Source organism: Petromyzon marinus, chromosome 63, assembly GCF_048934315.1.
Source record: "Petromyzon marinus isolate PM22_M1 ecotype Great Lakes invasive population chromosome 63, UKy_Petmar_22M1.pri1.0, whole genome shotgun sequence".
In the NCBI taxonomy this organism is placed as follows: domain Eukaryota; kingdom Metazoa; phylum Chordata; class Hyperoartia; order Petromyzontiformes; family Petromyzontidae; genus Petromyzon; species Petromyzon marinus.
This window is the reverse complement of record NC_133729.1, coordinates 6,421,031-6,436,176: the sequence shown is the minus strand read 5'-3', so window position 1 is coordinate 6,436,176 and position 15,146 is coordinate 6,421,031. Positions and strand designations below refer to the sequence as shown.

Here is a 15,146-nt window from a genome sequence, read left to right as displayed (position 1 = left end):
TGCTGCTGCTGCTGCTTATGTGCTGTTGCTGCTGCTCCTGTTGCTTCTGCCGCTGTCGCAGGGTGAATGCCGCGATGACCCGGGGCTACGAGGACGACGTGGGGAGCAGAACGAGCTTCTACTTCTTCAGCACCAACACCATGCGCAACTCGCTGGGCCGATACCGCAAGCTGGGATACACCTCGCCGCCCAACACGCCAGTACGAAGCGCCGCGTGCATGCACAGCCCGTGCTTTTGACAGCCCGTGCCCTTCACAGCCCGTGCCCTTCACAGCCTGTGCCTTTGACAGCACGTGCCCTTCACAGCCCCTACCACTGTCTGTGTACCCCTACCAGCCCTACCCCTGGCTGTGTACCCCTACCAGTCCCTACCCCTGTCTGTGTACCCCTACCAGCCCTACCCCTGTCTGTGTACCCCTACCAGCCCCTACACCCGCTCTGTGTACCCCTACCAGCCCTACCCCTCTCTGTGTACCCCTACCAGCCCTACCCCTGTCTGTGTACCCCTACCAGCCCTACCCGTGTCTGTGTACCCCTACCAACCCCTACCCCTGTCTGTGTACCCCTACCAGTCCCTACCCCTGTCTGTGTACCCCTACCAGCCCTACCCCTGTCTGTGTACCCCTACCAGCCCCTACCACTGTCTGTGTGCCCCTACGAACCCCTACCTGTGTCTGTGTACCCCTACCAGTCCCTACCCCTGTCTGTGTACCCCTACCAGCCCTTCCCCTGTCTGTGTACCCCTACCCCTGTCTGTGTACCCCTACCAGCCCCTACACCCGCTCTGTGTACCCCTACCAGCCCTACCCCTCTCTGTGTACCCCTACCAGCCCTACCCCTGTCTGTGTACCCCTACCAGCCCTACCCCTGGCTGTGTACCCCTACCAGCCCTACCACTGTTTGCGTACCCCTACCAGCCCTACCCCTGTCTGTGTACCCCTTCCAACCCATACCCCTGTCTGTGTACCCCTACCAGCCCTATCCCTGGCTGTGTACCCCTACCAGCCCTGCCCCTGTCTGTGTACCCCTACCAGCCCTACCCCTGGCTGTGTACCCCTACCAGCCCTACCCCTGGCTGTGTACCCCTACCAGCCCCTACACCCGCTCTGTGTACCCCTACCAGCCCTACCCCTGTCTGTGTACCCCTACCAGCCCTACCCGTGTCTGTGTACCCCTACCAGCCCTACCCCTGTCTGTGTACCCCTACCAGCCCTACCCGTGTCTGTGTACCCCTACCAACCCCTACCCCTGTCTGTGTACCCCTACCAGTTCCTACCCCTGTCTGTGTACCCCTACCAACCCCTACCCCTGTCTGTGTACCCCTACCGGTCCCTACCCCTCCCTGTGTACCCCTACCAACCCCTACCCCTGTCTGTGTACCCCTACCAGCCCTACCCCTGGCTGTGTACCCCTACCAGTCCCTACCCCTGTCTGTGTACCCCTACCAGCCCTACCCCTGTCTGTGTACCCCTACCAGCCCCTACACCCGCTCTGTGTACCCCTACCAGCCCTACCCCTCTCTGTGTACCCCTACCAGCCCTACTCCTGTCTGTGTACCCCTACCAGCCCTACCCGTGTCTGTGTACCCCTACCAACCCCTACCCCTGTCTGTGTACCCCTACCAGTCCCTACCCCTGTCTGTGTACCCCTACCAGCCCTACCCCTGTCTGTGTACCCCTACCAGCCCCTACCACTGTCTGTGTACCCCTACGAACCCCTACCTGTGTCTGTGTACCCCTACCAGTCCCTACCCCTGTCTGTGTACCCCTACCAGCCCTTCCCCTGTCTGTGTACCCCTACCCCTGTCTGTGTACCCCTACCAGCCCCTACACCCGCTCTGTGTACCCCTACCAGCCCTACCCCTCTCTGTGTACCCCTACCAGCCCTACCCCTGTCTGTGTACCCCTACCAGCCCTACCCCTGGCTGTGTACCCCTACCAGCCCTACCACTGTTTGCGTACCCCTACCAGCCCTACCCCTGTCTGTGTACCCCTTCCAACCCATACCCCTGTCTGTGTACTCCTACCAGCCCTACCCCTGGCTGTGTACCCCTACCAGCCCTACCCCTGTCTGTGTACCCCTACCAGCTCTACCCCTGTCTGTGTACCCCTACCAGCCCTACCCCTGTCTGTGTACCTCTACCAGCCCTACCCCTGTCTGTGTACCCCTACCAGCCCTACCCCTGTCTGTGTACCCCTACCAGCCCTACCCCTGTCTGTTAACCCCTACCTGCCCTACCCCTGGCTGTGTACCCCTACCAGCCCCTACACCCGCTCTGTGTACCCCTACCAGCCCTACCCCTGTCTGTGTACGACTACCAGCCCTACTCCTGACTGTGTACCCCTACCAGCCCTACCCCTGTCTGTGTACCCCTACCAGCCCTACCCCTGTCTGTGTACCCCTACCAGCCCCTACCCCTGTCTGTGTACCCCTACCAGCCCCTACCCCTGTCTGTGTACCCCTACCAGCCCTACCCCTGTCTGTGTACCCCTACCAGCCCTACCCCTCTCTGTGACACCGCGGGAGATTGTGACAGTGGGAGATTGTGACAGTGGGAGATTGTGACACTGTGAGAGATTGTGACACTGTGAGAGATTGTGACACTGTAGGAGATTGTTGCACTGTAGGAGATTGTGACGCAGCGGGAGATTGTGACACTGTGAGAGATGCGTGACACTGTAGGAGATTGTGACACTGTGGGAGATTGTGACGTCGCGGGAGATTGTCACACCACGAGAGATTGTGACACTGTGGGAGATTGTGACACTGTAGGAGATTGTGACACTGTGAGAGATGCGTGACACTGTAGGAGATTGTGACACTGTTGGAGATTGTGACGTCGCGGGAGATTGTCACACCACGAGAGATTGTGACACTATGAGAGATTGTGACACTGTAGGAGATTGTTGCACTGTAGGAGATTGTGACGCAGCGGGAGATTGTGACACTGTGAGAGATTGTGACACTGTGAGAGATGCGTGACACTGTAGGAGATTGTGACACTGTGGGAGATTGTGACGTCGCGGGAGACTGTGACGCCGCTCGTTGTCGGTTGCAGGAGACGCGCTACGTCTTCATCCCGGACAGCGTGCGTGACTACCAGATGGTGCAGGCCGCCATCACCAACACGCCCGTCGCCTACGGACGCGACCGCTCCAAACTGTGAGGATCCCCTCCTGTTCCCCTTGCACGTGCACATCGATCGAGTGGCGGTCCACACCTCCCTGCTTATACATCTTTAATCAAGGCCGGAATTATAATATGCTCACAATGTCCCCCTCTCCTGCCACCTTCAGGTGGCAGCCCGCTTCTAAGCCCCTCCTGCAGGAGGGGCTTAGAAGCGGGCTGAGAATTTTTTTCTCGAAGACGGAGAACGACATCATCCAGAGGTGCAGGTCTGGGGATGTCTTGAAGGGTTTGGCCACCGCGTAGAGATCTCCCTCGATTTTGATCGCTGGGACGAGGTCCACGCAGATTTCATAGTCGGTTCTAACCAAGGCCGTAATTATAATATATATTGGGAGACACACATCCCCCCCAATATTCAAATATGCACAAAATATCCCCCCCAATATATTGCTATAAAATAGATTTCTGTTTATATGATTGTGGTTATGGTTGTTACTTTATTAATTCCTAATCTCTGCCATTACATACAATGAAACAAGAAACGGTAAAAAAAAATCAGAGCAATGTAATGAATACAATACATTATTAGACATCGTTGTAAAAAAATAAAAAAATAAAAAAGTCCATCCCAAGTGTTCGTGAATTTTAAAATATTTTAGACATGAAATGGAAGGAAATTTGTTGTCAAATTTTGATTTTTTTTCCTGTGGGGAGGGGGGCCCTAGACCCCCTGGAAGATTTGGTCCCCCCCAATTTGATTCCATGGCTACGGCCTTGGTACAGGCGAATTGAGTTTTCAGGTCCATGCAGCGTAGAGGCGTTTCAATACGGGCAAAATAAATGTTGTCTATTTGTTTGTGTTTCTCTCCTTGTGATGGGACTTTGTAGTATGAACGTTGAGATTTATAAGGGGCACGGGGTGACCAGTAAGGTCTGAATTGGTCTGTAATAAGGTAGGGCACTGATAAGGGGTTGACAGGTATGTAGTGGTGAGTGTAGTAGTGAGTGTACTAATGGTGAGTGTAGTAGTGGTGAGTGTAGTAGTGAGTGTACTAGTTGTGAGTATACTAGTGGTGAGTGTACTAGTGGTGAGTGTAGTGATGAGTGTACTAGTGGTGAGTGTAGTGGTGGATGTACTAGTGATGAGTGTAGTGGTGAGTGTAGTGGTGAGTGTAGTGGTGAGTGTACTAGTGGTGAGTGTAGTAATGAGTGTACTAGTGGTGAGTGTACTAGTGGTGAGTGTAGTGGTGAGTGTACTAGTGGTGAGTGTACTAGTGGTGAGTGTACTAGTTGTGAGTGTAGTGGTGAGTGGAGTAGTGGTGAGTGTACTAGTGGTGAGTGTACTAGTGGTGAGTTTACTAGTGGTGAGTGTACTAGTGGTGAGTGTAGTGATGAGTGTACTAGTGGTGAGTGTACTAGTGGTGAGTGTAGTGGTGAGTGTACTAGTGGTGAGTGTACTAGTGGTGAGTGTAGTGGTGAGTGTACTAGTGGTGAGTGTACTAGTGGTGAGTGGAGTAGTGTTGAGTGTACTAGTGGTGAGTGTAGTGATGAGTGTACTAGTTGTGAGTGTAGTGGTGAGTGGAGTAGTGGTGAGTGTACTAGTGGTGAGTGCAGTGATGAGTGTACTAGTGGTGAGTGTAGTGGTAAGTGTACTAGTGGTGAGTGTACTAGTGTTGAGTGTACTAGTGGTGAGTGTACTAGTGGTGAGTGTAGTGGTGAGTGTACTAGTGATGAGTGTACTAGTTGTGAGTGTAGTGGTGAGTGGAGTAGTGGTGAGTGTACTAGTGGTGAGTGTACTAGTGGTGAGTGTAGTGATGAGTGTACTAGTGATGAGTGTACTAGTGGTGAGTGGAGTAGTGGTGAGTGTACTAGTTGTGAGTGTACTCGTGGTGAGTGTACTAGTGGTGAGTGTAGTGGTGAGTGGAGTAGTGGTGAGTGTACTAGTGGTGAGTGTAGTGATGAAGTGTACTAGTGGTGAGTGTACTAGTGGTGAGTGTAGTGATGAGTGTACTAGTGGTGAGTGTAGTGGTGAGTGCACTAGTGGTGAGTGTACTAGTGTTGAGTGTACTAGTGGTGAGTGTGTGTAGTACTAGTGGTGAGTGTACTAGTGGTGAGTGTATTTTTGAGAGTAGTGGTGAGTGTACTAGTGATGAGTGTACTAGTGGTGAGTGTACTAGTGGTGAGTGTGTGTAGTACTAGTGGTGAGTGTACTAGTGGTGAGGGTACTAGTGGTGAGTGTACTAGTGGTGAGTGTACTAGTGGTGAGTGTGTGTAGTACTAGTGGTGAATGTACTAGTGGTCAGTGTACTAGTGGTGAGTGTACTAGTGGTGAGTGTACTAGTGGTGAGTGTGTGTAGTACTAGTGGTGAATGTACTAGTGGTGAGTGTACTAGTGGTGAGTGTACTAGTGGTGAGTGTGTGTAGTACTAGTGGTGAATGTACTAGTGGTGAGTGTACTAGTGGTGAGTGTAGTGATGAGTGTACTAGTGGTGAGTGTACTAGTGGTGAGTGTACTAGTGGTGAGTGATGTGCGGGGAAATCTGCCTGTCAGCAGTAGCACGATCAATTCGCAGTGCTTCTTTGCCCCCCCCCCCTGCCCCCTCACCTCGTGTGGCACGTCCTATCCGCGCTGTGTGTGTGGCTGCTGGTAGTGGTGGTGGTGCTGGTGGTGCTGCTGGTAGTGGTGGTGGTGGTGCTGGTGGTGCTGGTGGTGCTGCTGGTGGTGGTGCTGGTGGTGCTGCTGCTGGTGGTGGTGCTGGTGGTGGTGCTGCTGCTGGTGGTGCTGCTGCTGGTGGTGCTGGTGGTGCTGCTGGTGGTGGTGGTAGTGTTGGTGCTGCTGGTGGTGGTGCTGGTGGTGCTGCTGCTGGTGCTACTGGTGGTGGTGCTGGTGGTGCTGATGGTGGTGCTGGTGGTGCTGCTGGTGGTGCTACTGGTGGTGCTGCTGGTGCTGCTACTGGTGGTGCTGCTGGTGGTGCTGCTGCTCCTGGTGGTGCTGGTGGTAGTGTTGGTGCTGCTGGTGGTGCTGGTGGTGGTGGTGCTGGTGGTGTTGGTGGTGGTGCTGGTGGTGGTGCTGGTGGTGTTGGTGGTGGTGCTGGTGGTGCTGCTGGTGGTGTTGGTGGATGACCAACCCCTCCCGCGTGCGTCTCGCAGACCTCCCACCTTCTTCGGCAGCAAACCGGGGCCGGAGAAGTTCAAAATGCTCCATCCCGATTTCTCCCGCTACCTACGGAACAGGTTTGAGGTTTTTTTAATCCTTGTTTCAACTTTTTTTATTGAACTTGTTGAAGCTTTGCTCTGCCCGTTCCACTCGGGAGGGTCTCGTTCGGCCCCCCCCCCCCGGCTTACTCTTCCGCCCCCCCCCCACTTTATTCCTCCGCCATACAAGCTGGGAATCGTACCCCCCCCCCCGCCTCGCCCTCCCCCTGTGTTGTTACTACAACAACAGCAAAGCATGAATGTTCTCCAGGAGCGATTTTTCCCATGTAAATTAGACAATAGATGATTTATTTCCCCTCACTACCACTTCCCTGGGCTGTCAACACCCATCCACCATCCACCCACCCACCCAACCAACCACCCAACCAACCACCCACCCATCCAACCACCCACCACCCACACACCCAACCAACCACCCAACCAACCAACCACCCACCCAACCACCCAACCAACCACTCAACCACCCAACCAACCAACCACCCACCCAACCAACCACCCAACCACCCACCACCCACCCAACCAACCACCCAACCACCCACCACCCACTTTATCCCTCGCATTCTCAGCAGCGGGCAAATATAATCAATAATTTAGTTTAATCTTAACTGCAAACTACAAAAAAAATTCACAAAGGTGTCCATCTTGGGGTGGGGTGTATGCCCCCTCCCCTCAATCCCCCTGCAAACTCCACCCCATGAGCGGGCGCTTTTGTTCATGTGCACAGCAACAAATGAAATGAGAGCATTTAATAAAGAAGGGTCTCGACCCCATCTTCAAAGACTTTGGTTTTTGTTTTTATGATCAGGTAGGTCACCTGCCATATTTTTGCAGTTGGGGAGGGTGTGGGGCGGGCGATAGTTTGTTTATTTTACGCGTGGGTTTTGATTATTTTCTTGGCAATGCCGGTGAACTGCCCGGCATGGAAAGCAACTCGCACGCACAACAGGATGAGAGAGAAAACTTTTTTTATTTTATTTTACCATCTAAGGCCCACTGCTAAGCGACGTAGATCATTGATAGCTCAGCGAGGTGGCTTATCATCATCATCATCGTCATCAGTCACGTGGACATTTTTAGCAGCAGTCAAATGCTCTGAACGCGTGGTGACGTTGATTCGAAATGTGGTGGGTTGGAAAAGCGGAGGAACAAGTAGATTAAAAACTCCACGCGACCACGGGGAGAGAGAGAGACACGCAAACTCCAAATGTACAGCAGCAGGCGTCGGGGTCGGGTTATCGAACCCACGACCTCCTGTAAACCAGGCGAGGTAGTTAACATCTCCACATGCGTAAAGGCACCCGAATTGCGAATCTATCCCAGCCCCCCCCCCCTTCTAGCAAAACAAAAATAGGAAAGCAATGAAAGGAAAGCTAGCCACAGTGGTTATTGAGTGACCAGTCCACCGCACACATGGGAATAGCTGTCAACCCCTTATTCCAGACCAATTCAAATCTTATTGGCACCCGGTGCCCCTTACAAATCTCAACGTCCGTCCTACAAAGTCCCATCGCAAGGAGAGAAACTCACCACTACCACTAGTACACTCACCATTACTGCACTCACCACTATACTCACCACTAGTACACTCACCACTTGTACACTCACCACTACTACACTCACCACGACACTCACCACTACACTATACACTACACTATACACTACACTAATACATACCTACTCTTTAGTTCTATTCGGTAAAGTCACGTAAAAAACAACAAAAAATAATAAAAATTCACGACGTTTCGGCCACAACACAAGTGGCCTTCATCAGGTGAAGGGACCAGACTGTCTAGAGGACAGCGCTGGAGTGAACACAGCCAAGCTCAGACCGCGACCTTTAAGCTGTGTGAGAGGAAGCAGAGCGCCTTGACAAAGGAATTAGCATAAAAATTAGCATTTAATTGGCGGACTCAGCATGATGAATTCCTTTGTCAAGGCGCTCTGCTTCCTCTCACACAGTAAAGGTCGCGGTCTGAGCTTGGCTGTGTTCACTCCAGCGCTGTTCTCTAGACAGTCTGGTCCCTTCACCTGATGAAGGCCACTTGTGTTGTGGCCGAAACGTCGTTAATTGTTTTTATTTTTTGCTTGTTTTTTACGTGACTTTACCGAATATAACCAAAGAGTATGGATCCTTGCAGTCACGAAAGCTTCAAATATAGAATTAATACATACCTGTCAACCCCTTATCAGTGCCCTACCTTATTACAGACCAATTCAGACCTTATTGGTCACCCCGTGCCCCTTAAAAATCTCAACGTTCGTCCTACAAATTCCCACCGCAAGGGAGAAACACAAACAAATAGACACACATTTATTTTGCGCCTTATTGAAACGGCTTTACGCTGTATGGAACCATACCTGTCAACCCCTTGTCAGTGCCCTACCTATTACACACCAATTCAGACATCATCGGTCACAATGACGACTGCGATGTTATTTTTTTTTCATCCCCCACAGGTTCATGATGTCCTCGCGGCTCAAGGGGCGTCTCCGCGTGATCTACAGGCCCAGCACGGGAGCCATGATGCTGCTCACTGCACTGCACACCTGTGACGTGGTGAGCTGCTCTCGAAACTAAACGCATTTTTTTTTAATAACTAAACTTTTTTTAAAACTATTTTTATTTATTTTTTACCAAGCGCAAGTTCCGCTTAGCTACGCAGCTCTTTTTCAGAAGCGACCTGGCCATCGCGGACGATAGCGCAACGAAGCGGCTTCTTCTTATCATCATCATCATCACGTGGAAATTCACAGCAGCCGACATACTCTACAATGCTTTGATGTTGGTTCTAAACGTGGAGGGGTGAAAAAACCGCAGGGCCCCGTAAAGAAAAAACCCACGCAACCACGAGGAGAGAAGGACATGCAAACACCAAATATACAGCAGGCGTCAGTGTCGGGGTCAAAGACACGACCTCCTGTATACCAACATCTCCGAGCCACATTGGCACTCCCCGGAGCGGCTAACCCCCAATGCTCTTCATCGCGAGGCCCCGCGGGCCCCTGGCGGACCACTGGGAGGGCTTTAGTGGCGGCTCCTTTACGGAGACCACCCCACCCACCCTGAAAATTAGTGAAGAATGCTCAATCAATCATCTGCACTGACCTGCTTCCGTTTCCCTCCCTTGCCTATCCTCCTGCTGATCCTTGCCCTGGCCCCCCAGTAACAACCAGGCCTACCCCAACCCCTATAACTACCCCTATCGCAAACCACCCTTACGCCATGGTGGAGATGTTTACTACCTCGCCTGGTGTACAGGTGGTCGTGGATTCGATCCCGATCCTGATACATGCTCTATATTTGGAGTGTGCGTGTTGTTTTCTCTCCCTGTGGTCGCCTGGATATTTTTCTCTGGGTCCTCCGGTTTGTTTTTCCCCCCCTCCACATTTAGAATCAACATCACGCTCTCAGCGTATACGGCTGCTTTACATTTCCACATTATAACACAGCCACTTCGTTGAGCTGTTTTTGTGGACAGGTCCCTTTTGTAAAAGAGCTGTATAGCTCAGTTGGCCCTACCTGGTAAACTAATAAATAGTTTAGTTAACCCCCATAATCACCCCTACCCCTATCACCACCCCTATTACCAACCCTATCACTGCCCCAACCCCTCCTTAACCACTCACACCTGTCCTCCTAACCGTCACCAAACAGCCACTTTGAAGAACAACAACCCCACTATTTATTTAAACCACTATCATCTAATGTACAATTTTATTATTATTGGAAAACGCATTGGGCTCTTAAGACGCTATATACATCTATATAAGATAATAATCGATTATTGCATTGAATTGCAGGCCTCAGTCATGATGAGGATGAATCGTTATTGAACGGTTGGGTCGATTCGCGCGATAGGCTGGGTCATGAAGCCCGCATGCCCAGCCACCGCATGCCCAAGCAGCTTCTATATGGCCAGATAGAGGGGGCTAAACGGGCACGACACGGCCTGGAGAAGAGATGGACAGATGCGGTACGGGAGGATGTGGAGCTGAGTGGACTTACCGAAGACTGGTACCACTTGTGTCAAGATCAGCGTTCATGGAGGAGGCTCATGAAGGACGCTGCTACTGGGCAGTCGGAGGCAGATGTCTTCCAACAACAATGGAGCGCAGAGGAGTGACGCTCACAACAATGAGGGGAGTGCCTGGTGGCTGAAATGCAGCAAGTTGGCACAGTAGGGGGGCACAGTTGGTGCATCAGCCAGTCATCTCCATCGGTCAACCCATGGCACCTGCTGGGTCTGTCCCGTGGTCTCCTGTGTCAGCGAAACCTTCGACACATCACGTGACGGCCTAAAAAGTGCACCTCGCCTGGCACAGGCGCCGTGGTGACATCGCCGTCGGTCACGTGGCGGAATGACGGCTGTTTGGTGGCCTTGTTCCCTTTCGTCGCTGTCGTCACCGTTGCTGCTGCCGCTGTCGTGATCGCGCGTCCGTGTCCCGCAGGTGGACGCCTACGGATTCCTGACCGAGGACTACACCAGGTACTCGTGCTACTACTACGACAAGGTGAAGCACGCCGTGCCCTTCGTAGCCAACCACGACATGAAGCTGGAGCTGGCGCTGTGGGCACGCCTGCACAAGTCCAAGATGATCCGACTCTACATGGGAAAGGGCGATTGACGCACGACGAACTGCGAGCGTGCTGAGAAGTGGTGGGCTAGGTGGGGAGGGGGGTGGGGGGGGGAGGGGGTTGGGGCCCGACACGGAGCACCGCATCGCCGCGGTTATCCCGGAGGTCGGTTCCCGCGGACGACGGAGCCGGGCTCGGAGGCGGAAGGGCAGAGCGGCGGGTGGATTCAGGGGGCGTCTCCGGCAAAACGGCGCTCACCGTGGAGCGGTCTGCCAAAGTGCCTCGCAGCCAGGACGCGGTTCATCCGGTGTTTAGAAGCCCTAATTATTATTATTATTGTTCTTATTGTTACGATGATTCCGCTTGCTTAAGCAGGAAAGCCTCGCTGAGTCTCAAGACTTATTTTTTTCCTTTCCTTAGAATTCATCCTCCGACAAAGTCGGTGGAGTTTAGGCTTGGCCTTGAGTCTTGGAGACCAGCACATGCCGTGGCCTTAATGTAACAAAAAAAATGAGTTTCGTAGTGTTTTTATTGCCTCTCAAAACGCTGGAGAATTTGCAACGCTCGCAGATTCATACACGGAGGCGTGGGGAAACTGCAGATAAGCTGGAAGGCAGCCAAAACTGACACGGTAAAGTGAGAGAAGGGGACTGAAATATGGAGGAGTAAGTTTTGATAGTTTACAGCGGCTGTGTCATGCCACACCCAGGATAACCGTTTTAAGTAGGTGTGTCGAATAAGGTTATCCTGGGCATTTTAGTGCTCTTAAGGCATTTAAGGAGTTATGGATCAGGAATCAAGAGAAATAATATCAATTTTGAATGCATGCTCGACTCCACGCTCGACCCCATGCTCTACTCCATGCTCGACCCCATGCTCAACTCCATGCTCAACTCCATGCTCTATCCCATGCTCAACTCCATGCTCTATCCCATGCTGTAGGAGATTGCCAGCAGTGGATTGCCAAAAGGACCGTACACGCGTAAACCCTGCACTCGCATTTTCGCAGAGTACCTATTTATTAAGACTCTCGAGGGAAGTCGAGGGAAACGCTGATGCCTTTAAAGCTTGTTGACAATTTTAAAGTTGGAAAAAAAATTCATTATTTTCAATTAATATTTTATAAGGTAATTGGGGGGGGGGACGGGGGGGGGGTGGGGAGCAACTTAACGGTATTTTATTAAGTAATGACAAAAGAGGTTTACATCGTTAGTAGTGTATTTGCACGATGACTTCACACCTGTCAACCCATACGGTTTAATCATATTCTTGTCCAGTGAAATTGAGTTTTCAGGTCCATACGGCGTACAGCCGTTTCAATACTGGCAACATTTTATTTTATATTTGTTTGTGTTTTCCCCTTGTAATGGGACTTTGTAGGATGAACGTTTAGATTTTTAAGTGTCACAGGGTCTGTAATAAGGTAGGGCACTGATAAGGGTTTGGCAGGTGTGCGCTTGTGTGTTGGAGAGTAAACCTGCGACGTTTACACCTATCGAAGTGCCGTGACATTTTCGCCGGTAATTGCAACACCCACCGTGCTCACCGGGCGACAGACAGAGCTCACCGGGCGACAGACAGAGTTGCGATGGGCGAGCGAGCGAAGCTTCATCATCATCTATATTGACAGATGAAGCTTCATCATCATCTGTATTGACATCCGCTCCCAATCGCTCTAATTAGCGTCTGAGCTCCGCCTCCTGTCAGATCAGCGACGGCATTAGATTCTCATAGGAGCGCGAACCCTGCTGTAAACTGCGCACGCGAGGGATCTCGCTTGCGCGCTCCTTATGAGAAGTCAGAATGCGACACTTATTTTAGTCAGCACGTGGCCCGCCCATGATTTCATTGACCACTTCCGTCCGCGCCTCTTTCCCGCGCTGCGCGCTCAGTCTCGGTCACAGTTCTGGTAAGCCCACGAGCTAACCCCTAGTAGCCAAAATGAGTAAAAAAAAAAACAACAAACGTCGCTGGAGAGCTTCTTTTGAAAGGGGGAAAAGACCCAATGATGAACCTCCCCCCCCCTCCCCCGGTCTGTGAAAAAATTGTCTTCCACGAAACCAGTCCCTGGTGCCGAAAAGGTTGGGGACCGCCGCTCTACTCCACGAGGTGGGGGGTAAATGTGATGCCGTTACTGTGAGCCGATCACACCAGAAGCGGCGGAGGTGGGGTGGTGGTAAAAGTCTATCATGTAAATTACGACTGATGCGTGCCAATGTGTCAGCGTCGTCCAACGTATACACGTCCAGGCAGCATCGTCGCCACCGCGCGCGCTCGTTGACCCAAGGAGAGCCCCACCCCAGCTCTCAATGCTCGTTTTCAGGAGGGGTCATGCCAAGTTGGAACAAGTAGAGGGGGCGGCGGTGATGATGCTGCTGCTGCTGCTGCTACTGCCCGTTTGTACTGCCACTTGAGTCATTTGCGAGTCACTTGGGATGTGTCCTGGCCGATGCCAGCTACGTTGTGTACCGGGAAGCGGTGGTGGAGCGGTTAGCGCTACGCTGCAACTACGAACCTGGCGACCCGAGTTCGATTCCCGCTCACGGCCAACACCACGTGACGATTATCTGAACGGGTCCTGGGCCTCCCCTAGGTCGACTCAGCCTCAAATGAGTAGCTGGTATAGTAGCGGTGGGTAGCAGTGAACATCGCCACTCGCGAGAAAAAGGCTGCCGGGCGTGGTGCTGGCCACCCAACCCCCTCGTGTACCGTTCCGGCCTTCATAGGCGCTGCTCGCTGACAGCACTTGCCCCAACCAGTCTGTTAATGCTACACGGGGGGGGGGGGGGGATCTTCGTGTGTACTGCTCGTTGAATCATTTTCGAGTAACTTTTCATCAGTGGGACGTGTTGTGTGCTTGGCACGAGTGTCACCACCGTGCCAGCCAACGGCGAAATCGCGTGATCAGCAGTCCCTATAGTTGGGTGGGTTGTGGTGGTGTGGACAGACTGGGTGAATTCTGATTAATGTAATGCTTAAACCTTGTTGTTGTTTTGTATACACTTTGATGCTTTCGGTAAAGTCACGTAGGCATAAAATAAAATAAATCGCGACGTTTCGGGCGCCTGTGTTTCGCCCGAAACGTCGTGATTTATTTTATTTATACCTACTACGTGGACTTTACCGAAATAACCAAAGAGCATGGATTCCTGCAGTCACGAAAGCTTCAAATCAAGATTGTTTTTATTTATTTAAAATGTGTCGAATCGTCGTCGTCGTCCGCGCAAATTGCACCTCGCAATCGCTGACGAACCACAAAACGATCGGCCAAGCTCTGCAGTCCTCCACATATTAAGATGTTCGCAGCCAAGCAATGCGTGTTCATACCATTGAATGAGTTCGTTGACCTCTCCGCTATTAGACTATGAAAAGCGACCAAACGACTGTCTCAATAGACATGTAAAATGTAATTAACGCGGCGTCGGAATCGATGTGAAATGATGTAACTGCTGGATTATTGTTGGGGGGGGGGGGGGAAATAAGTTGTTGAGCCGCTGCCGTAACTGCTGCTGCTGTTGTTGGGGTCGCGGTCACGCATAGGTTTACTACATGGCGTGCAATAAACCCAAGTGATTCCAGGCCGTCGCAAATACATCAGTGGTGGGTTTACATTTTAATTATTTCCTGGGGGGGGGGGGGGGGTGGGGGGGATGGGGTGGGGAGCACGACGAGCGTGGAGGTGAAGTATGGGAGTCAAACAGCATCTATCCCCCCCCCCACCTCTTCCATGACGAGCCTCTCATCCAGCAGTGGATTGACAACGGGGGCTACGAATTATCCCCGCGGAATTGTCACCGTTCGGGAGAGAGCGTCCGTCCGTGCGTGCGTGCGTGCGACCGGCAGAAACTGCCCGCGTGGACGCATCACACCACAATCGGTGGCCTCCGTTCTTTGTCTTTTTGTAAATTAAAAGGGGGGTTGCGGGGGGACGCCCCCCCCCTCTCTCAGCCACCCTCTGGCATAACTCCCCACTCCCCCGAGCAGCTCGAGAACGCCTGAGTCTAAAACCGAGGACTCGGCAAAGGGGAGTTCACCCAGATCTGGGTGGCCCTCCTCGTGAATGCCACTCCACAGACTCTGAGTTTACGCGATCGAGGTTGAAATGAGACTGACTCGCCGCCCCACCCTCCCCCAAAGGACAGAGATCAGAAGTTGTACACAGCCCCGCCCCCTTCCTCCCTCCCACCTGTGATTGGATCAATAAAAAATATAACTTACAACAAAA

General features: G+C 52.3%; 1 protein-coding gene across 2 annotated transcripts in view; it reads left to right on the top strand.

Annotated features, from left to right (window-relative positions):
• The window catches only part of LOC116956075 (alpha-N-acetylgalactosaminide alpha-2,6-sialyltransferase 2-like), a 42,933-nt gene extending 31,908 nt beyond the window's left edge, over positions 1-11,025 (top strand). For both annotated transcript variants that reach the window (XM_032977516.2, XM_076053912.1), the window contains exons 5-9: positions 62-200; positions 3,059-3,162; positions 6,280-6,363; positions 8,803-8,902; positions 10,795-11,025. In XM_032977516.2, coding sequence (XP_032833407.2) covers positions 62-200; positions 3,059-3,162; positions 6,280-6,363; positions 8,803-8,902; positions 10,795-10,971 — 604 coding nt within the window. In that variant the 3' untranslated portion in view covers positions 10,972-11,025. The remainder of the gene's footprint in view (positions 1-61; positions 201-3,058; positions 3,163-6,279; positions 6,364-8,802; positions 8,903-10,794) is intronic.
• The last annotated feature ends 4,121 nt before the right edge of the window (positions 11,026-15,146 follow it).